General features: G+C 35.3%; 1 protein-coding gene across 2 annotated transcripts; it reads left to right on the top strand.

The window, feature by feature from the left end:
• FEM1C (fem-1 homolog C) lies at nucleotides 1-23502 on the top strand. Of its 2 annotated transcripts, none has more exons than XM_039848487.1 (3): nucleotides 1-264; nucleotides 1103-1832; nucleotides 18886-23502. In XM_039848487.1, the coding sequence occupies exons 2-3, from the start codon at nucleotides 1289-1291 to the stop codon at nucleotides 20193-20195; spliced, it is 1854 nt and encodes a 617-aa protein (XP_039704421.1). In that variant the 5' UTR covers nucleotides 1-264; nucleotides 1103-1288; the 3' UTR covers nucleotides 20196-23502. The 2 variants fall into 2 exon arrangements, with proteins under 2 accessions (XP_039704421.1, XP_039704422.1); XM_039848488.1 differs by lacking the exon at nucleotides 1-264 and adding an exon at nucleotides 297-462.

Genomic DNA, 23502 nt, shown 5'->3' with positions numbered 1-23502 from the left:
AGCCCATTACACCATCCGCCGCGGCAGCTGCAGCAGCCGCTGCAGCCCGCGCAGACTGGGAGGGCGGGAGGCAGCTTGGCGTGGCGGGGCGGGGCGAGCGGCGCGGCTGGACTCATTCCTGTGGGGCGCGGGGCATGGAGGAGGTGTGCGGCCGCAGGCGGAGCTGGGCGGCCCGGGCAGCGGCGAGGACAACGGTTTCAATTTGAAGGGGGCGGCCCGAGCCCGAGAAGCCGGCGGCGGCTGGAAGGATTACCCCACCGGCAGGTAGTGGCGGCGGCGGCCTGCCCGAGCCCGGGCCGCGGCCTGAGGCGCCCGCAGGGAGGCCTGGGCGGGAAGGGGAAGGAGGGCGACCCAGGCAGCTGAAATGGGCAGCAGGCTGGAGGCCATAGGCTCGTCTGCCCGCCGGAAGGGGCTCGTGGTCGATGGGGGACGTTGAGGAGGGGCTGCCAGTATCAGGAAAAGGTAGGGGTGAAGATTATGTGGTTTGGGAAACCTGCGGATCCCTTGGGGGCGGGGAGGTCAAGTTGGGGCGAGCGAAGTTAGCTAAAAGGCAGCCGGATTTCCTGAGAACCTAGAGTAGTTTTTAAAGGAAAGAGAACCTTTCGGGTGAGAGTTTTGGCTTTAGCTAGGGGTGGTTTGTATTGTCCGACCTTTTTGTTCCTCCTCGAAACCCCTCCTGGCCACAGTGAGGCCTTCCAGCCTCGCGCCCTTGGCCCGCGTTCCTCTGCAGATGTGAGGAAGAGAAACATTTCTGAACCCCGTGTCTCATGCCTCTTTTGGTTGTACTCTCCCTTGGGCGTGTGCAAAGCAAAACTAGAACAAAGCTGGGCTGGTTAGGAGGCGAGAAAACCGGTTGCCTTAGTGTTCAAATTTATGGCATATAGAGAAGAAACCGCCTCCCACCAAAACATTTGGGTCTGTGTGTACCTTTTTTATATTCTTTTTCACCTTTTTTTGGCGGAGGGAGGTTGGGCGGCGGAATAGCCCCTAAAGTATGACTCCCCCCACTCCCTTCCCACAGGAGTAGAAATTACGAAAAACCTAAATAGTGTTCTTACCTTTACCTATGGAAAATTCAAAACTATTTTTTTTCTTTCTTTAGTTTGGTGCTCTGTCAGATGTTGGAAGGCAGTAGGACAGAACGTACTCTCCATGGTTTTATATCCGTCCTGGGGTGCAGTGATTAACATTGAACTTTGGTTCCCGTCACTCTTGCCTGTGTCCATAGAGTTAAGCTGGAGCTTTGCTTTGAAGGATAAATAAAGCACAACCTCTCAACTGGACATAAATGGATCTAAAGACAGCAGTATTTAACGCAGCTCGAGATGGCAAACTCCGGCTTCTTACGAAGTTGTTGGCAAGCAAATCCAAAGAGGAGATTTCCTCCTTGATCTCTGAAAAAACAAATGGGGCCACACCACTCTTGATGGCGGCCAGGTATGGGCACCTTGACATGGTAGAATTCCTCCTAGAGCAGTGCAGTGCCTCCATAGAAGTCGGGGGCTCGGTCAATTTTGATGGGGAAACCATTGAGGGAGCTCCCCCTTTGTGGGCCGCATCTGCAGCAGGACATCTGAAGGTGGTTCAGTCTTTGTTAAATCATGGGGCATCTGTCAACAACACGACTTTAACCAATTCAACTCCTCTTCGAGCTGCTTGTTTCGATGGCCATTTGGAAATCGTAAAGTACCTTGTAGAACACAAAGCTGATTTGGAAGTGTCAAACCGACATGGGCATACCTGCTTGATGATTTCATGTTACAAGGGACACAAAGAGATTGCTCAGTATTTACTTGAAAAGGGGGCAGATGTTAATAGAAAAAGTGTTAAAGGTGAGTTCTGCTTCTTCATTTTTATTTTTTAATTGTGTACCACTTATTTTCAGGAAGTTTGATATCTAATTATAAGCAGTGATGTTGAGTAAGCCAACATTGACAGACCTATTTTGATTTGGTACTCTTCCAGTATAAACTTGTTGACTGTTTCTTTGGTATTTGATAATTGAACAAGTTTGATAAAAAGACCTCTATCACTATAATTAGGCAGCATTTTCTGTCTCTTATTTGGAATAACTTCCAACTGCTGGGAAATGGGTTCCCCAAAGTTTATAGAGCATGTTAGTGGAAGTTAATCTGAGCCCTTAGACTTGTGTTTCATCTTCTTGAGAATATACTCCAATGTCATATATTTTTCTTAGCTTTAAATTTTTTTTAGAACTCCCTTGGAGTAGAAACTACTATATTTGGTGAGTCATAGTCCTATTTGTTAGGTAGACATTTCATTTGTTATTCTGTCAGGGAAGGCTAGGCCAAACTGACCTGGAAGGATTGATATCAATGGAAAGGAGAAAATCTGTTCCCTTATTCCTTATTTATTTGGCCAATAGAAAATCTTTTTATACAGAACATGTGTTAAATATAGCAAGAAAGAAAACAGTTTTAAAACTGCTAACAATACTGAGAGCAAAACAAGGACTAGGTTAAACTGACTTGGATTTGTTGACTAGCAACAGTGTAAACAACCTTTGTCCAGAAGAAGAGCTCATGTTTACAATTGTGTATAATTTTCAGCTATTGTAATAACCTTAAAGCAGCAAATGATAGTTTTGAATTTTTTAAAACTCTTAAACACAACTGTTTTGACACTATAATTTTGATACTTGAAAACCTATTTTCATTAAACATTTATTTATACAGCCGCAAAATAATTCACTGTCTAGTTTCAGAAAACTTAAAAGTAGCATATGTACATGGTAAAGAAAAATTCAAACAGTACAAATTGGTTTACAGTGTTTACAATGAAAAATAAGTGTTATCATCCCAGATTTCTAGACCTCCAGCCCCACTGACAACCACTGTTTACAGTTTTTTTGTGTGTGTCCTAGAGGTAGTCTACGCAAATACAAGTATACTTGTCTATGTCATTCTCCTTCCCTTTTTTCTCTGTTAGTTGATACATGCTTTTTTTTTTAAAACTAATTTATCTTGGATGTCATTCAACTCCAACACAAGTAGCTACCGCATTCTGTTTCATAGGTGCACAGTATTTCATTGTATGAATGCATATAATTTAGTCCCTGTATGGACAGTTTGAACACATTCAATATAAACAATGCTACTGTGACACACAGAAGTGTGTCTTTGCATAGTTGTGTAAGAATAGCTGTATTATAATACCTATAATTGCTGAATTAAATACCTGGTGTTATAAATACCTGGAATTGCTGGATCATAGTAAATGTTATGGGGTATTATATAGTTACTGAATATATTTACTAAAGTTAGCATGATCTTTTAAAAAAATATTTGCTATGAAAATGAAACAGGCTTATTGTGATTTTCTGAAAATTTTTTCCAGAGGAAATAAAAAAATTTCATAACATTCGAGCACTTAGAGATAATCCTTCCAAAGATATTTCTGAACTATACATGTAGGTATATATATGCAATTTATTTTATATGCTCTTCTATAACCTGTTTTTAGCTTAATAAATGTTATCTATAATGTCATTAATTACAGCTCTTTAATTTTAATAGGTGCTTACTCTTCTAATGGAGTTTTATGTTGCTTCTAGCTTTTCAGTATGATAAAAAATGTTTCTGTAAATATTCTTCCTTATAAATGTTTTCAGTTGTTCCATATTATCTTAGAGATAGGTTGTTGAATCAAAGGCCAGTATGACCTTTTTTTAAAACAGTCATCATTTAAAGAACACTCATTTTAAGAGCACACATTACTGTTTAAGTGACCATATTAATATTAGGAATGCTTTGAAATCATAACTAGAAGAGAAAGGGTTAATAGGTATGGCTCTTTTTTAGGCTCATTGGGTTTTTTTATTTATCAGCCTAATAATGTACAGACTGTTGATAAACTCATATATTTAAGTCGAATCAGAGTTTGTCTTAAACTCTTTTGTCATTCAGAGCTGCTTTATATGCTCCTGAAGATATGAGAGAACTATATTATAAATAGCTCATTATTTTGTGAACATTTCCCTCTAATAAACTGTGAACAGTATTTGACTTGGTTACCTTTGCTGTTTAAGAATATTCTTTTTTTATCACTACCATTATAACCTTGTATATGAGGATGTGTGTGCTCCCTCTTTTGGCCAATGGCCTGCTAATTCTAGTCATTTTTTTCCCCCAGTGTCAGATGTAATATTTATATCTTTAAAAATACATATGTAATATGAGAAAACAAAAACTGTTTTTGGATAGCCCCAATTTTATATAAACACATATATATGTATACACATATGTGTATTTTTATATGTATATAGTATATATATCCCTTTGAGTGCAGTACTATTACCTTCTTTGGTGCCTTTTAATTTTGACAGTGATTCTTAATGATTCTTTGGGCAGATTAAAATACATTCACCCTTCCCAACTCTGATCCTGAAGCTTCCATTCTTTGACAATCACTCTTACTGACTCTTCAGATTTTTTTTTATGGGGAAGGGATAATAATAAAACAGGAATCAATTGAATCCGAGGCAGGAACACTGGAGAAGGATCTAATAGAGCATCAAAAAGGATTTTTTTCTTCCATATTTTTACCCCTCTCCAAAAAGTGAGACTGATAAGACTAGGGACAAAATGAAATAATTTCTTAGGAAATTTTATGTCAGTTATTGGAGATGGTTCTGAAGAAAGAAAATGCCATAGATTATGCTTGGTCTGCTTAAATATAAATTGTATGTGATTTCTACATTCTGTTACTTTTTAACAGGCAGTTGGTATTTGAATATATTATTTAATCTCTTTCCATTACTTTTTAACAGGCTGTTGGCATTTTGAACATGTTTTAACGTAAGGTGGAATTCATTCATTAATTGTGAGAACATTTATTCAGTTCCTCAGTGTGCCAGGCTATTAGACTTAGGATATACAAAGATGAGTAAGACAAGATATCCAGTTCTTGATTCCTTGCTCTTGAGGAGCTCATGGTTTGATCGGAGAGACAGGTTCATAAGCAAATAACTTAAACCACAATATGGTAAGTGCAACAGTAGTGCTTTCTTCTATTACATATTCGGAAATACTTTATCCCCAACCAACTCATTACCTGAGGGGACAGTAGGTTCCTTCTTTTCCCATGGCATTCACAAAAGGGAGAAAAACTTTAAAATATTTAGAAATACGTCTCCAGTTTAACACAGTTGATTTAACACAGGAGAGTTAACACAGGCTGCTGTTTGAAACTATAGCCCCTAAATCAGAAGTGATTAGACAAGCCAATCTTAGAGCTCTCTCATTGATCTCAGTGTTTTATGGTTATAATCATCTTTGGCTTTTTGGTTCTTTTTTTTTTCTTTAAACTCAGCATAAGACTTTGCAGACCTACAGTAAAGTTACTTAAGCCCCACAATTCTGCCCCCCCCTTTGGTAAAATTCATAGAAAACAAATAGATGCTTTCTTTAATATTGCAAAAATAATTAAGTGAAAAGGCAATCAACCAGTCTCACCATGGCTTCTTTATATCCTTAGTTATGGGACTTGTGTTCAGCTAGTCTTCAGATGGTTCTCCCGGTTGATTGTTCTATAATTTAGTTGTAATTTTGATGTGGTCATGGCAGGAGACGAGCCCAGCATTTACCTAACCCTGTCTTCTTGACTGACACTCCAATTCTCTTTTTATACACAAATTCACCTGCGAATTGAACAGCCAAAAATGATTGAGGACTACAGATCAGTGGAGCAGCTCTTGGAGTTGGGCTTGGGGATGCTGGTCCTAGAGGACACACTATCCTCATTCATGGGTCAATCATTTTAGATACCCAAGGTAATTAAGTAAATTGGTAATAAGAATTACTGCGCATTTTCTGTAGGCAAGGCATTGTGTTGGACATTGTGTAGGCTATGAGAAGACAGGACATCACATTTATTAACTGCTAAAGGAATGGTATAAATCTGTGCTGTAGGATTTTAGAAGAATATGCTCACTAGAAAGGCTTCATGGAGAAGTTGAAGTGGACTTTGAAAGAATTGTTTGGGTTCAGATCTGCAGAAGGCATTTGATACAGTTTTTAAGGCTTAGGAAATGACATAAAGGCACACTGAGAAATATGCTTGGAGGGTCCAGGAATTAGAAAGTAGGTATATTTGGATCACAGGCTACATTATAAAGGACATTGACTTCTACGTAAAGGAGTTTGATTTTATTCTTTATCAGTGGTAATCCAGTGAAAGTTTTCAGCAGAGGAATAACTAGGATTTTTTTTTTTCCAGAGAAACTCATCTAACTGCATTCTAAATCTGTTACATTGTGAACTTGTTGAGGCTCTAGACCTGATGTTTGTATCCAAGCCTTAGAAAGAATATCTGGCCCAAAGTGGGTATTTGATAAATGGGCTGTTGAATGAATGTCTTGGATTTAAGAGAGAAAAGATTATACGGTCCCTGATAGCAAGTAGTGTTTTTGTAGTCCTTTCAGTATGGAAATAAATACATACATGAAGACTTAACAGTAATTGTGAAAAATGAATGACACAGGTAGAACTCTGTAGGAGTTCAGAAAAGGGAGAAATCCATGTAGGCTCATGATAAGTATAGCTAGCTTTGTAAGGTTTTGAGAGAGAGCTAGTTCAGACAGTTTATTTGCCTTTTTATTATAGAGGTTATCTAACTTATGTGTAAGTAGAAAGAAGAATACATTGAACCACTATGTACTTATCACCTTGCTTCAGCAATTATCCACATTTGCCAGTTTTAAAAAACATATTTCTCCCTCTTTGTTTTCTGCAGTAGTTTAAAGCAAACCACAGGCATTACATTATTTCTCTCCCATTGAGTAGCCATTTTAGCCTATAGTTGTATTTCAAAAAAATGTAAAAGAAAAGAGAAAAAATATATATATTACTGTAAATACAAAGGAATTTCAAATAAGAAAATACCCTATAAATTAAGAACTGTCAGTATTAGAGATAATGGACAAAAATAATGTCTGTTTTATATAGATAAATTACTTCAGTGTACTTCAGGATTATCTGAGCTTCGGAAGATGAAGTTCTCTTTTCCTTCTTGACTTCAAGAACTCTTCTTAGCTTCTGGTTACCTCAGTACACCTACTTGCAGAGAAGAGGAAGAGACTTAAATTTTTATTCTATTCTGTAATATATCTGTATTAATTTTGATTTAATAATGTTTAAATAACTTACTAGTTGAATTCATTAACTTTTTGATCCCAGATCATCAAATTGCTCCTCCAAGTTGTTCCATGTTCATTCTTTTCCCTCTTATATCCGCTGGCACACTTCTCTATATCCTCAGGGAGACTTGATATCCTAGTTGGAGAAGATAAGCTGTAGAGGATGTGTAAATTGAGTTCAGTAGGGAAATACTGCGTTTCTCCTTCCCTGGAGATTGAATTTTGAAATGTGAATCCTCACAGAATTGAGCTGAAGTTGGTGAAAATGAATAGATCTTTAGCACCACTGTTATTTTAAGAGTTGTAGGCAGCACCACTAATTTAAAGCAGAGATTAAGTTTTACTTAATGACCTTTAGATAGATACATGTGGTTCTTTCTCTGAGTTCATCTGTATCCTAGATTGATTAATTAAATTCATTTATTTCAAACAAAATTCTGGAGCCCTTGGCATTCTGGAGATTTTTGCTGTTGTTTTGCTGTTGAGACAGGAATGTTTGTGAGGGAAGATGGAGGTGAAAGTGGTGGGAGCGGCCCGAGTAACAAGTCACATGGATGCATATCTGCCTAAAACATCTTTCCTTTTTTCCCCCGTCCCTTTGAGAAGAGCTGCAGTTTAAAGAGTCTGAACTACAGTGGCCAGAAAGGGAATTTTCATGAAATCTGAATTGTAATGTTGATATTTTCATCAACTTACATTGTGTAATTTTCATCAAATTATACTATTATTAGTTGTTTTAGTCCTGACTCCTTAGCTTGGGTGCTCTTAGCCTTGAATATTCTACTTAATGTCAAGACTCATTTCAAAGGCAACTTTTTAGGCAATTTTTTCTCTCTCTTGAGTCATAAGAATGCATCTTACCTCTATGGTTGCAGATGTTTTTTCATGTTTAACTTTGTCATGAACTCAAAGACCTGTATTTTTAAATTTCTGTATGCTCCTAGCTTAATCCCTTATACAAAGAATGAAGGGAGGGCACATGGTAATCTTGACACAATTTGTCTTTGATTCTATTTTTGATTCCTTTTTTTGAACTCCTGTCTTTGAGTATCTCTGGTGTTAGAATACACATAGGGAAAGGAAACATTCTTAGCAGAGGAACCTTCTAGTGTTTCTTTGATATCCTAAAGTGTTTCTCTGTACCCCTTCTCATCTCCTTCCTTAACACAGTAATTCCAGGAATGAAATATTTGGAATCTGCATTGAACGCCCCTTTCCCGTCTTTGCAAGCGGACTTCTTATGGACTCAGCTTAGTTCCAGCTAAAGACCCTTTAATTGCTGCCTCTGTCAGTCAAAACTTACACTTTTACCAAAAAACAAAAGTACTTTGATTTTAAAACAGCTTTGAGACATAATTCACATACCATTCACTGATTGAAAGTGTACAAATAATAGTTTTTAGTATGTTCACCAAGTTGTGCAACTATCATCACAATCACCTTTTCTTCATCACCCCCCCACCCCTGCAAAAAACTCCATATCCATTAATAGCCAGTCCCATTCCTCCCTCCTCCCTTATCTTCAAATGAACTAGTTTTAGGTAACCAGTAATCTTTCCATCTCTATAAATTTGTCCTAGACATTTTATATAAATGGAATCATAATAGTTGGGCTTTTGTATTTGCTTCTTTCACTTAGCATAATGTTTTCAAGGCTCATTCATTTTGTAGCATGTGAATACTTTATTTCTTTTGTTGAATAATTCATTGTATAGCTATACCGTATTTATCTATTTATCGGTTGATGGGCATTTGGGTTGTTTCTACTTTTTGGCTATTAGGAATAATGCTGCTATGAATATTCATGTAGAAGTTCTAATGTGGATGTATGTTTTCATTTCTCTCGGGCATATACTTAGGGGTGGAATTGCTGGGTCACATGGTAACTTTGTTTAATCTTTTGAGGAACTGCCAAACTGTTTTCCAAAGCAGCTGCACCATTTTACATTCCCATCGGCAATGTAGGAGGGTTCCAGTTTTTCTACACTGTTACCAACATTTGTTATTACCCTTTTTTAAGATAGCCATCTTAGTGGGTGTGAAGTTCTATACCATCGTAGTTTTCATTTCTCCAATGGCAAATGATGCTGAGCATCTTTTCTTGTGGTTATTGGCTATTTATATATCTCTTCTTTATGGAAGAGTCTACATATCCTTTGCACCTTTTTAAATTGGGTTATTTATCTTTAACTTACTGAGTTGGAGTAATTTATTCTGAATACAAGTCCTTTATCACATATATAATTTGCAAATATTTTCTCACATTTTGTGGATTGTTTTTTCACTCCTTTGATGGTGTTTACAGTAATTTGGATTATATTTTACAAACTAACTTTTTAAAAATTTGATGTGGATTACTTAGATTTGACTTAAACAAGAAAATTGTTAAGAACAGACTTCACTATTTACTGATATTGTATAGAACTTTTCTGTGGATCAGGTGCATAATCTAGTTGTAAAACATACCCTACTCCTGCTATGGCACATGATATTTAAGTTTAGAGTAAAGAGGAATGGTAAAGTTTCATTTCTGTATGCTGTAAAATTCAGCTTGTTATATTTTTTCACAAGAATTTGCATTTAATACAGCATATCTAACACACTTGACTGAAACAATCGATAGAGGAAAATTTATAGGCATATCTTGTTTTATTGTACTTTGCTTTATTGCACTTTGTAGATACTGCAGTTTTTTACAAATCGAAGGTTTTTGGCAACCCTGCATAAAGCAAGTCTGTTGGTGCTGTTTTTCCAACAGCATTTGCTCAGTTTGTATCTCTGTGTCACATTTTGGTAATTCCCTCAATATTTCCAACTTTTTCATTGTCATTATATTTGTTATAGTGATCTGTGATCCGTGATCTTTGATGTTGCTATATAATTGTTTCAGGCACGAACTGTGCCCACATGACCATGAACTTATTTGTTAAATGTTGTGTGTGTTCGGACTACTCCACTGACAATCTATTCCCCTCTTTCCCTCTCTGTGGCTCCCCCTATTCCCTGAGACACAACAATATTGAAATTAGGCCAGTTAATAACCCTGTAATGTCCTCTTAAGTGTACAAGTGAAAGGAAGAGTCGCACATCTCTCATTTTAAATCAAAAGAAATGATTAAGCTTAGTGAGAAAGGCATGTTGAAAGCCATGTAGGCTGAAAGCTAGGCCTCTTGTGCCAAACAGTTAGCCAAGTTGTTACTGTAAAGAAAAAGTTCTTGAAGGAAATTAAAAGTTCTCCTCCACTGAACACATGAATGATAAGAATGTGAAACAGCCCTGGAGAAAATTTTAGTGGTCTGGATAGGAGATCAAACCAGCCACTATATTCCCTTAAACCACAGCCTAATCGAGAACAAGTTAATCCTTACTCTGTTCAATTCGGTAAAGGCTGAAAGAGGTGAGGAAGCTGCAGAAGAAAAGTTTGAAGCTAGCAGAAGTTGGTTCATGAGGTTTAAGGAAAGAAGCCATGTCCATAACATAAAAGTGCAAGGTGAAGCTGCAGCAACTTGTTTAGAAGATCAAGCCAAGATAATTAATGAAGGTTATTATACTAAATAACAGATATTTAATGTAGATAAAACAGCCTTGTATTGGAAGAAGATGCCATCTAGGACTTTAATAACTAGAGAGGAGAAGTCAGTACCTGTTGTCTTATTTTAAAAAATTACCACAGCCACCCCAGCCTTCAGCATCTACCACCTTGATTAGTCAGCAGCCATCAACATCAAGGCAAGACCCTCTGCCGGCAAAAAGATTACCACTCACCGAAAGCCCAGATGATGATTAGCATTTTTTAGCAAGAAAGTATTTTTTAATTGAGGTATGTACATTGTTTTTATAGACATCATGTTATTGCATACTTAATAGACTGTAGTAAAGTGTAAACATAACTTATATGTGTATTGGAAACCCCAAAATCCATGACTCGCTTTATTGTGATATCCTCTTTATTACAGTGATCTGGAACCAAACCCGCAATATCTCTGAGGTATGCCTGTATTCAGTAAATATAATAGACAACTGATTATTTTAAAAAATACTTAAATATAGAAAGTGAGACTAGCCCCAGAAACTGGAACATAAATAGACATGTCATAAAAGAAAGTTTGTGAACAGACATGGAAAATGTTCTATATAATTTGGATTAAACATAAATTAAAATTCAAAGATTAATTCCAGTATTAGAAAGAATACTGTAAAAGTGGAACTTTTAAAAGATTTTATAATTCCTTTGGAAGTGAATTATAGCTGTGTGTTAAGATGTCACACAGTTGTGATGCTGTTTTCAAGTGGGCATTTCTTTTGTCATTTGTTTGTTGAAGTATAATTTATATGCAATAAAATCCATCCTTTTTATTATATAGTTCTGTAAGTTTTGACAGTCATATACTGTAATTTACCACTACAATAAAGGTAGAACGAAAAGTTCTTTCATGCCCCTCTGCAGTCAGTCCCTCTCCCAGCACCCAGCTCTTGGCTACCACTGGTCTGTTATCTGTCCTTATAGTTTTGTAGGCACTAATTCTAACTGAAAATTCTGAAGCATTGCAGATGATCATTAATAGGAAAGTGTTTATATAAATTATGACATGCCTCGTTACTTGAACTTTTACCATAAAGACATTAAGGATGATTAAATGGTATCTATGTAGTTCATGTAGTCTGTGTGGTTAACATAAAATGACAGAATGACTAGGGTGTAGGTGAAAAGCAGGCAACAGTTGTGTATATACTAATTACAGCTTTATCAAAATATGCTATGTAAAAGAGACTTAGAGACATTACACAAGAATTATAGTTGCTTTAAAATTAGGCTTTTCTTTAAAGCCCCTATTTTCTAAACTTTTAAGTAAACTTTTAGGCTATAATTCAGAAACTATTTAGGGCTTCCAGGGCATGAAAGTTGTGGTTGGTTATATACTTAATTTGTCAGTATTAACAAGATCTCCTTAATTAAGAAGAACCCCTCCTTCTAAGATTTTACGTTTTAAACTTATTTATCCTCAGAAGCTAAGTTTGAATCACTTTTCGTGATACCAAGTATTAAAAATTTAAAAATCTGCCTCAGTTTGAACAGTATCTAACTGCTATCTGGGATATAAAGGAAATTTAGGATCTGTGTACTTAGGAATAGACAGTTTAGGTAAGAAAACCTATTTCTGAAGCAGTAACACTATCCTTTTGTAAAGTATTACATAATATTATAGTAGTAGATGAGTGATACAGGCATTCTTAAAATGATAAGTTGTTATGGTGTAACCAAGGGGCCTCTTTGAGCAGCTCAAATTTCTGTTGAAATTTGCTATATGGCAAAGTTGAGTGTTTACAACAGAGACCTTCTGGCCTGCAAAGCCTAAAATACTCCCTAGCTCTTTACAGAAAAAGTTTGACAACTCCTGGGTTAGATTCACAGTGCAGCGTTCATACTGCCGATGATAAGAAATGAGACTGGAAGAAGAAGTTAAAAATGTAAAGAAGAAAGTGTATTACAGGAAAATTAAGAGCAGAAAATTGGAGGTAGAAGTGAGCACAGTTCTAGTGCTGGGAGAGATAACTTAGGATGGAATGATATGAAGCCTAAGCAGAATGTTTGCCATGTATATGGCAGGTATTGATAGTGTTTTGGATTAGAGTAGGTGTTGGCAACTGATAACCGAGGAGTCAAATCCTGCCTAGTCCCTCTTTTGGGACTGCCTGAGAGCTAAGAAATGGTTTTTATGTTTTTTCATGGTTGTAAAAAAATCAAATGAATATTTCACAGCACGTGAAAATTAGAGGAAAGTCACATTTCAGTGTTAATAAGTAAAATTTTGTTGGCAAATAGCCATGTCCATTAATTTAACATACAGTAGTCCCCCTTATCCACAGTTTCACTTTCCATGGTTTCAGTTAGCCGGGGTCAACCACAGCTTGAAAATATTAAATGGAAAATTCCAGAATAAACAATTCATAAGTTTTAAATTACACAGCGTTCTAAGTAGTGGGACGAAATCTCTTGCTGTCCTTCCTGGGATGTGAATCATTCTTTTGTCCAACAAATCCACACTACATACACTCCCTCGTTAGTCACTTATTAGGCCTCTTGGTGAGCAGATTGACTGTTGGCAGTATCACAGTGCTTGTGTTCAGGTAACCCTTATTTTACTTAATAATGGCCCCCAAAGCACAGTAGTTTAAACTTTATCATACATATGTATGTATAGGAAAAAACAGTATGTACAGGGTTTGGTACTATCCTTGGTCTCAGGCGTCCACTGGGGAGTCCTGGAATGTATCCCTTGTGGATATTTGGGGACTACTGTATTGCCTGTGAATACTTTTTGCTATATGGCAAAGTTGAATGTTTACAACAGAGACCTTCTGGCCTGCAAAGCCTAAAATACTCCCTAGCTCTTTACAGAAAAAGTTTGACAACTCCTGGGCTAGATTCACAGTGCAGCGTTCATACTGCAGATGATAAGAAATGAGACTGGAGAGAGGTAGGGTAGGGAAATGTTTCTCAGCTTTAAAATCCGTTTCCCATAGTGTATCTTCTTGTGTGTATTCCTAATAACCATGATTAAACTTTACTTCACATACTATGCCTTCTAAAACTATAGATTTCTTCTTTGCCCTCCCACCCGCACGCAGATGGTGGTTTGAGAAAATCTTGTAAAAGCCGTCTTAGATTTTCAGCTATTTCCTTAGAGGAAACATGAAAGTTTTTGAGTTGGAAAGTAATATAAATGGTGGAAGTTTTATTGTGAGGTTTGGCTTATATTAGATATAACTTATTTGTTGGAGTCCATTATGACTGGCTTTTAAAATATGATCAGACTCAGGAATGAGCAGTACTCTAATGGCTATTGGGAAACATGGGTTTATGTTTTACTACTAATGTCTCTTGTTTTCTATTTGCAGAATAAGTTTATCTTCTCTATTTTGCACAGTTGATTACGAAGTTAATACAATTTAGGAAAATAAAAAATGCTGTGTTAGTATACTGATACCTTTTTCTTCATTAATTTCTGCTTTAATTATTTGTTTCTACTTTCTCTGGTTTTAACTTCTCAAGATGGAAACTTAGCGATTTTTTTTAAAAAAGTCTTTTTTTTTCTCTAATGTACATTTAAGCATAGTTGTAGCTGTATCTCACAAGATTTATTATTTAGTGTTTTCATTATCCAGTTAAAAGTATTTTCTATTTTCCATTGGGATTTCTTCTTTGACACATGGGTTATTTAGAAGTATATTTTAAAATTTCAAATATATGGAGATTTTTCTAGTTATTCTTTTGGTTGTTTTTGATATCTCACTTGCATTGTGAAATTAAAATATACTCAGTGATTTCAGTCCCTTGACATTTGTGTTAGACTCACCTTATGGCCCAGAATATGGTCATTATCTGTATACACTCCATGTATCCTTGGGGAACAATGGCATTTCACAGCCAGTGTTCATTTACATGTCAGTTAAATCAAGTTTGTTAATTATATTCAAATATTCCATATCCTTATCAGCTTTGGTTTCCTATACTGAGAAAGGTATATTCAAATGTACTGATTGTGGATTTGTCTGATTTTCCTTGTAGCTCTTTTGATTTTTGCTTTATATAATTCAAGCCTATGTTTTTAGATGAAACAAATTTAGCATTATATATTTATGTTGTTTTGAATTTTATATCATTATAAAATGTTTCCTTTTATCTCTGATCATGCATTTTACTTTAATGTCTACTTAGTCTGTTATTTTAATATCAGACATCTTATGGTTATTTTTTGATTAGGGTATTTTTTTTTCCATCTTTTCACATCATCCTTTTTCTTATATTTAAGGGTGTCTCTTGTAAGCAGCATGTAGTTTAGTTTACCTATTTGTATTTTCAGTGTGACAGTTTTTGTCTTTTAATGGGAACATTTAGTTTGCTTGAATTTAATGTAATTACTGATATATTTGAATTTTAATCTAGCTACATTTTTATTTTTATTCGTTCTGTTTTATATTCTTTACCTCTCCTTTTTTGTCTTTGGGTTACTTTTTGTTATTTTTTTCTATATCAGGAACATGTAGTAATTATATGAATACCTTATTCTAGTAGTTATCCTAGATAGTATAACTTTCGCTTATCAAAGGCTAACATAAATTTCTAATTTTACCTCTTTTCAGGCAATACAGAAATCAGAGACTACTTTAACTCCAGTTATCCTCCTTTTATGCTGTTGCTGTCAAGCATTTTACTTTTATTTGTATGTCAATCCTTATAAGACATTATTTTAAAGGCAATATTTAGAATTCCCACTGATTACTCTTTTTGTTAATGTTTATGCCCACATCTCTAGGCTTCCATGTAGCTCATTTTTCTTTTGCCTAAAAAAACAACAACAACACCGTAGTGTTTAATTTAGTTCTGCTGATAATAAATATCTTAGTTTTTATTTCTTTTCTTTTTCAACTGAATTGGTCCTTTCTTTCACCTTTATTATTGATGTGGATATAGAATTCTAGGTTGGCATTTATTTTCCTTTATTGCTTTTAAAATAACATTGTTGTTTCCCGGCATCTGCTTTTCCTGATGAAAACTTTCCTTGTCTGTTACTATTTTGCAGGTCATTTCTGCCTATTTGCTGGTTTTAAGATTTTGCTCTTTGTCTTTAGTTTTGTTGTAGTGTGCTTCAAAGTGATTTTTTAAAAAAACTTATCCTTCTTGGTGTTTGTAAAACTTATTATAGTTTAATCTTTATTCAGTTTCAGAAAATTTTCAGACTTTATCCTTTTAATTATTGCTTTGAGCCATTTTTCTTCCTCTAGAATTCTAGTTTTAACTATGTTAACCCTTCTGACACAATTCCCTCTGTCTCTTACAGTCTTCTGCTTTCCATCTTTCACCTCCGTGCTTCTTTCTATGTATTTTCATCTGACTTATTTTCTAGTTCACTAGTTCTCTATTCAGCTGTGTGTAGTCTGTTTTTAAAGCCACCCACTGAGTTTTTCAGTTCTAGAATGTACATTTGGTTCTTTTTTGTAGTTTCCAAATTCTCAAATTTTTAAAAATCTCTCTGAATATGCTAAGCATAGTTATTATTTTAAAGTCTGTGCTTATAACTGTATTGTCTGGATCTTCTGTTGGGCTTTTCTGTCAGCTTTTATTTCTCTTGGTTTTTGCGTTGTGGTTCCTTGTTTTCTCTTCTGTCCATTATTTTTGATTGGATACCTAACATATATAAAGAAATAAAAATTTTGAGCCCTAGTATAATGTCTTCTTCTAAATAGTATTTGTATTTCCTTCTGGCTTTTGATTACATATATGAACAATCCTGGATTACTTTAATATTGAGATGATTTTAAATGTAGACCTTCAGAGCTATAACCTTTAAGTGTAGGAGGATTTCAGAGTTCTCTTCTTAGTGCACCCTGGACTCCAGTTTACTCCTCTGGCAGTGTAAGGTTGTCAGAAGCTCAGCTTAGTTTTTCATTTGCCTCTTCCAGAATTGGTAGAAGCCACTGGGGGAAGCTTCCTCAAATTCTGGACTTCTCTAATTTTCTTTCTTCTCCTGGATGTTGTACCCTCATTGGCTCTTACATGATGTCAAGCAGATTTTTAAAAACACATTTATTGGCTTTTCTAGTTCCTAGTGGGAGGGTAATCATATTACCTCTGCCATTACTAGATGTGAAAGTCTTTCTTATTCTTTTTTTTGAAACCACCATTTTTTCCAATATTTGGTGTATTCAAAATATATATATTCTGTATTTTTCCAGCAATTACATTAAGCCATTCAGCTAATTTAAGAAACTGGCTTTTCCTGCTTTCTTATCCTTGATTTTATTTCTGTGAATAGAGAAGAATGCCATCTAAGGCTTCTCTTTATATTTCTCTTATATTGTATATTTTTTAGAGGGAAATGAGTATATTAGGGATTCATAAGTCAAAAGAGTTTTTAAAGTATACGTAGTAGTAGTCATGTTTAATTGAAATTATTTGGAGCAAATGAACATCAGTAATTCAAAGTTCTGGGCTATCTCAGTGCTTGGATACCATACACATTGCTAAAACATTCTATCCGACACCATTCCATTGTCGACTATTGAAATTCTGGGTCAGAATAGATGTATCCAGATAATTATTTAGTCCATGTAGATATTATATAAGACTAAACAGGATAAACTTGTGGAGAGAATAGTCCTAATGTATTATAACTTTTACCTTTTTTGAATTTTAGTTACAGATTTGTTATGTAAAGTATTCAGATTTAAACCACTTTCTAGTACACATGCTGTGTCTGGGGTCCCCAAGGCTGCCCCCATGTTTGGAGGTGATGCAGCATATAATTGTACTCACAGTTAAGGTTTATTACAGTAATGTAATAAGGACGTGCAGCTGGATCATAAGGGGAACGGCATAGGTGGCATCTAGAGGAATCTGTGTGCAGGCTTTTTTATGCTGCCTTCTCCTCATGAGAGGTCACAGAGCACAGTCTTCCCCTAGAAACATAAATGCGTGTGTGTCGTGTTTCTGCCCAGGGAAACCGATTAGAGACTCGGCGCCTAGGATTTTTATTTGATACTGTTCACATAGGCACCTTTTCTTGAGCACATAGCCAAAATTTTAAACTCCCAGAAGGAAAGCAGCATAAACTGCATTGTTTGTATAAACAGTGAGTCACCCTTGTCATTTAGGAAAAGTTTTATATCTTGGAACTGTTTACCACACAGGTTCACAGATACCAGCCAGGGGCCATCTTTGCAAGCAGATCTTTCTAAGGATAGCCAGCTATGTTAACTCTTTTCCACATACATGCCTAAAATGACTCACCTTTCAAATTTTATGTAAACATTGTATGTGACTATCAAAAGTCTGTGTGATAATTTTTGTTTTGATAACTAGCAAAGTATTTATCTTAGGTATTTAAACTTAGGTAACTAAAATACTTGGTTATAATGTCTTAATATGTTCCATACAGGCTTTTTACTAAAGTGCCAGTGCCTGTTGTCAGTTTTAATCCATGCGTGGGAAGAACAGGACAGTATTAGAACATTTAGTACATTTAAACAGATTACTTAAACATTAAATTACAATGGGAAAAAAATTCATTATGAAAGGACACTTCAAATGTCTCCTTTTAAAGTTCATATTGAACCACCCACATATTTTTCAGATTTCAGTGGATTTATTTTTCTTATGGGAGCTTTTTGAGGAAAGTAGTTCGTTACTAAGAATTTTGACTAAAACAGTTGAAATTCAGTTGTCAATCAGAAATATTGAAAAATAATTTCTAATTACTATTAGAATCAAGTTGGAGACTTAAATATTATAGACTAGATTTCTCATTTCTAAATGTGGAAGCTGACCCAGAAAGTTAAGTGACTGTCAGCAAAACTGTGAATAGCTGATTAATTTTATTTAATCAGTTTTTCCTTATAGAATATGCCCTTGAATACATTATTAAATAACACCAAGAGGCTTTGGATTAGTTTTGAATTTCATCTAGTGACTTTGAATATCTTTTCACCCCTAATTTGGTCTTTTCATTTATTCAACAAATTTAACAAGTATTTCTTTAACCCCTGCTATGTGTCAGACACTAGTTTTAGGTGCTGGAGATCTTTTTTTCTTATTTGTAATCAAATTAAAGAATGTCCCATTAAGGGCGGCCTGCAGCTACCTGCTTTTCTCTAGGTTTTAAAGTATATACATTTATTACATTGTATCTGGGTCCCTCAAAATATCTCTTTTTTTTTCTCTTCTTAAGGTAATACGGCATTGCATGATTGTGCAGAATCTGGAAGTTTGGACATCATGAAGATGCTTCTTATGTATTGTGCCAAGATGGAAAAGGATGGTTATGGAATGACTCCCCTTCTTTCAGCAAGTGTGACCGGTCACACAAATATTGTGGATTTTCTGACTCACCATGCACAGACCAGCAAGACAGAGCGGATCAATGCTTTAGAGCTTTTGGGAGCTACATTTGTAGACAAAAAAAGAGATCTACTTGGGGCTTTGAAATACTGGAAAAAGGCAATGAACATGAGGTACAGTGATAGGACTAATATAATTAGTAAACCAGTACCTCAGACACTAATAATGGCTTATGATTATGCCAAGGAAGTAAACAGTTCAGAAGAGCTAGAAGGTCTTATTGCTGACCCTGATGAGATGAGAATGCAGGCACTATTAATTAGAGAACGTATTCTTGGTCCTTCTCATCCTGATACCTCTTACTATATTAGATATAGAGGCGCTGTCTATGCAGACTCTGGAAATTTCAAACGATGCATCAACCTATGGAAGTATGCTTTGGATATGCAGCAGAACAATTTGGACCCTTTAAGCCCAATGACTGCCAGCAGCTTATTATCTTTTGCAGAACTGTTCTCTTTTATGCTACAGGATAGGGCTAAAGGCCTGCTGGGCACCACTGTTACATTTGATGATCTTATGGGCATACTGTGCAAAAGTGTCCTTGAAATAGAGCGAGCTATCAAACAAACTCAATGTCCAGCTGACCCATTACAGTTAAATAAGGCTCTCTCCATCATTTTGCACTTAATTTGCTTGTTAGAAAAAGTTCCTTGTACTCTAGAACAGGACCATTTCAAAAAGCAGACTATATACAGGTTTCTTAAGCTGCATCCGAGGGGAAAGAATAACTTCAGTCCTCTTCATCTGGCTGTGGACAAGAATACTACGTGTGTAGGGCGGTACCCTGTTTGTAAATTTCCATCTCTGCAAGTTACTGCGATACTGATAGAATGTGGTGCTGATGTGAACGTCAGAGACTCCGATGACAACAGTCCCCTACATATTGCTGCTCTGAACAACCATCCAGACATCATGAATCTCCTTATTAAATCAGGTGCACATTTTGATGCCACAAACTTGCACAAACAAACTGCTAGTGACTTGTTGGACGAGAAGGAAATAGCTAAAAATTTGATTCAGCCCATAAATCATACCACATTGCAGTGTCTTGCTGCACGTGTTATAGTGAATCATAGAATATATTATAAAGGGCATATCCCAGAAAAGCTAGAGACCTTTGTTTCACTTCATAGATGATAATTTGACTGTATTTTAGCTCTGTTAAAGCACGAATTGTTAACAGTTGTTTCATTAATGAGCACTGTTGTGATAACACCAGCATTCATTTAGCTTGATACCATCGTGCTCTCATTGGCTAAAGCATTATGAGCATCAAATTTACAAGATTGGTTTCCCAGTATTTAATATAAATATACCATATAATATATTGTTTGTGAATTATTGAGAAATGTAATGTCATTCAAATTTCTAAAATTGTCTGCCAAAGGCTTGTTCATTCTGGTTTCGTTTGCTGTTGTGTGTTTGGAACAGTTAACCATTTTTCAGTGGTGTCTATATTTTTCTGGTTTGTGAATTTTATACAATTGAAGGCAATTTTTTTTTCCTGCTTCTCCCTTTTCCAAGCTTCTCCCCTGTTTCCACTTTTTTTCCTAACCATTTCTACTTTTTTCCTCCCCCTTATGGACCCATGCTAGGTTGTACAAACTTTATGGACTTATTACCATTTGCAGTTACCATAAGTGCTTTATCTTCTCTATGCACCGGCTTAAACTTGACTGTTGTATGTTAGCATATTTTCTATGCAGCAGTTGGTCAACTTCAACTTAAAACACTGTTAAGTTTGTTACAAAGTTCATTTTATGAAAGTACTCTTGTAGCATGACAATTTTTGGAGCTGCTGGTTAGCTACCTGAGCTCAAGCTTTTTTGTTTGTTTTTTTCTTCACATCTGAGATTTCTTTCTCTAATCCACTGAAATTATTGTGTGCTAAATTTGGGAAACAAATCTATTCTAACTCATTAACCCAGTTGAAATTTAGGTCTGTCATCTTAATATATCATGCAGTTAAAGGAAGAATCTTTATAAAGTAACCCACCTTTTATGCTGTGCCAGCGTTGTTCTGCTTGTGCTGATGATGTGATTAGGTATAGAGAATTCGCTTAAATTTAACCTAAAATTTATCACACAGCTTAATGAGTCACATTGAAATATTCCATAATTGAACTGCAAATCACTTTTATTTACAAAAAGAGCTAAAGCATGTCAGTGGCATGATGCTTGCCAAGCCAGATCTAGGTATCTAGGATAATTAAAGTATTTTAGTATTCAATTTACTGTCATAGTATCAAAGGTCAGTAACAGTGTTCTTTCTTTCTTCAAGCTTAAGTATACCTTTAAAGATAACTTGCATGAATTACTTTGGTCTCAGTTATTTGTCACCATAGTTAAACACAAAAGGTTGCAGTGCTTCCTATTCCCTTACTAAAAGTTAGCTTTTCTTTTCTTTTCTTTTTTTTTCTTTTTTTTTCTTTTTGATGTTTTTTAACAGCTTTGCTAATGCCACAGAAAGGGCTCTTTTAACTTAAAAGATAAGTGAAAAGTACTAAAAAAGATTCAGGTAATTATCATTCAGCACTTTATTGTTATTCAGAATAAAATTTATGATGGCGTATTTGCCCTGCAAATGTCTTAATGAAATTGTTCTGAATAAAAAACTCCTTATTGGTTTGAGAAAAACTCAGTTTACCTGTGAGTTTAATGAGCTGGATCACTTGGATTTTTGTGTTCACATTTTATTCTGAGGGTTGATGTAATGGTATTAAGGAGTGTCATCTTTGCAAATGGTCACATTTGATTTATGTCATCTTTATTCAGTAAAAAACTTGTAACGAAGAGTAGTAAATAAAACAGCATTAGACTTTCTGGTTAAATAATTGAGGTTTAATTTTTTAAAAAATATCCTTACTCATTTTACTAGGCTGTAAATTTAATTTCACCATTGAAAAAGGTGGACTGGATATAAATGGTCACTCTCCAACCTTTTAATGAAGAGATTTTAATATCTTATTTACCATGGGCTAATTTGATGAAATATTTGAACTGCCACATAAGAAAAATTTGTGATTTAGGCAAATATTCTAGAAATATCAGACATCGATATTTTGAAATCATCGACTGTTACCTTGTGGTATAAGAATTATATATTCATGAGCTGCTTTTCTAAATTAAAAAAGGAAGGCTTTGCAAGTAGAGTAAATCTACATTAGTTGATCTCAATAGTTTTTGGGTAAAAGATGAGCAATTGGGTTTTTAAGTGATTTATTATTTCCTTGTCTTTTTTGGGTGTGGGTAGGAAGGCCTACATGCTTTTATAGTAAAGCACATCTCACACTGCTTTACAGGTGAACTTGAATTGTGCAACTCTAGTATAAAATAAGGATTTCTTTACATAGCATTTTTCCATCATGAAATGTAGATAAGTTAGAACTGTTCCTCAGTCTTGATAACTGAAATGCCTTATATCACTTAGCATACAATTCTCTGTTTGCCATCTTCCCAGATACCATTAGGAGCACTTGAAAAATCAGTTAAATAGCTAAAAATCGTCCATGATTTGATTTTAGAGGAGGTTGGTTAATAAATGTGACTTCACTGTTTAGATCTATGTCAGAAAGTATTCTAAAAATTGTGAGATGGAATTTTTAAAAATTGTTATTTTTTTAACCAGATGAGTAATTTAATACTTAATGAGCTAATTGTACTCATTTGAGTCAAACTAGACTTTACAACTGTAACATGGTGATGTTGGCTGGAGTTAAAGTTCTCATTACATTTCTAATAAAATGCCCTTTTAAGGCCTGCTGAATTTTAGATGTTCTAATATTGATCATTTCTGTAAAAGAAATGGTCATTTTACTGAGATTAGATACCATCTACTTTATAAAGACAAGTCGATTATAGATTTTAAAAAGTCATTTTTTATCCATAAATCTGACAGGCACATAAGCCTAAATCAGCAAAAGATAATTTGGTGCCCAGTAAGATTTTCAATTTAAGTAATTGCTCATTTGTAAAGTGACTGACTACCTTAATGTATAATATTTTAGAAACCTCCATCTACTGTGACTTGGGAAAATTGTTAGATTATATTTGAGAAGGTAGCTCTTAAAATCATACTGCCCAACAGAAACCTTAGGTTGAGTTTTACAGGTATAATAATCTTTGTAATTAATTTTCTCAGAATTATGAGGCCTGGATGAGATAATAACCATATTCTTGTGCACTGTAACAGCAGCATTTACTTGGAACTTTAACCATTGTAGAGTTAGATACTAAGGAAACTAAAATTAATTGGTCATCATCTTTTTTTTTTTGCCCTTATATATTACTAAACAACTAGTTTCTCTCCCTTTTGTCAGTTCCCATTGTGTATTTTTCGAAAGAAGTACTGTATTCAGGTGCCAGCCAATAAATTGTCACACAATGGAAAATGATATGCCACAATATTCACTGTAAGGTTTAATAAAATTAAATTTGCACCAGA

This window comes from Pteropus medius, unplaced genomic scaffold, assembly GCF_902729225.1.
Source record: "Pteropus medius unplaced genomic scaffold, Ma_sr-lr_union100, whole genome shotgun sequence".
Classification (NCBI taxonomy): Eukaryota; Metazoa; Chordata; class Mammalia; order Chiroptera; family Pteropodidae; genus Pteropus; species Pteropus medius.
This window is presented reverse-complemented; position numbering and strand designations above follow the sequence as displayed.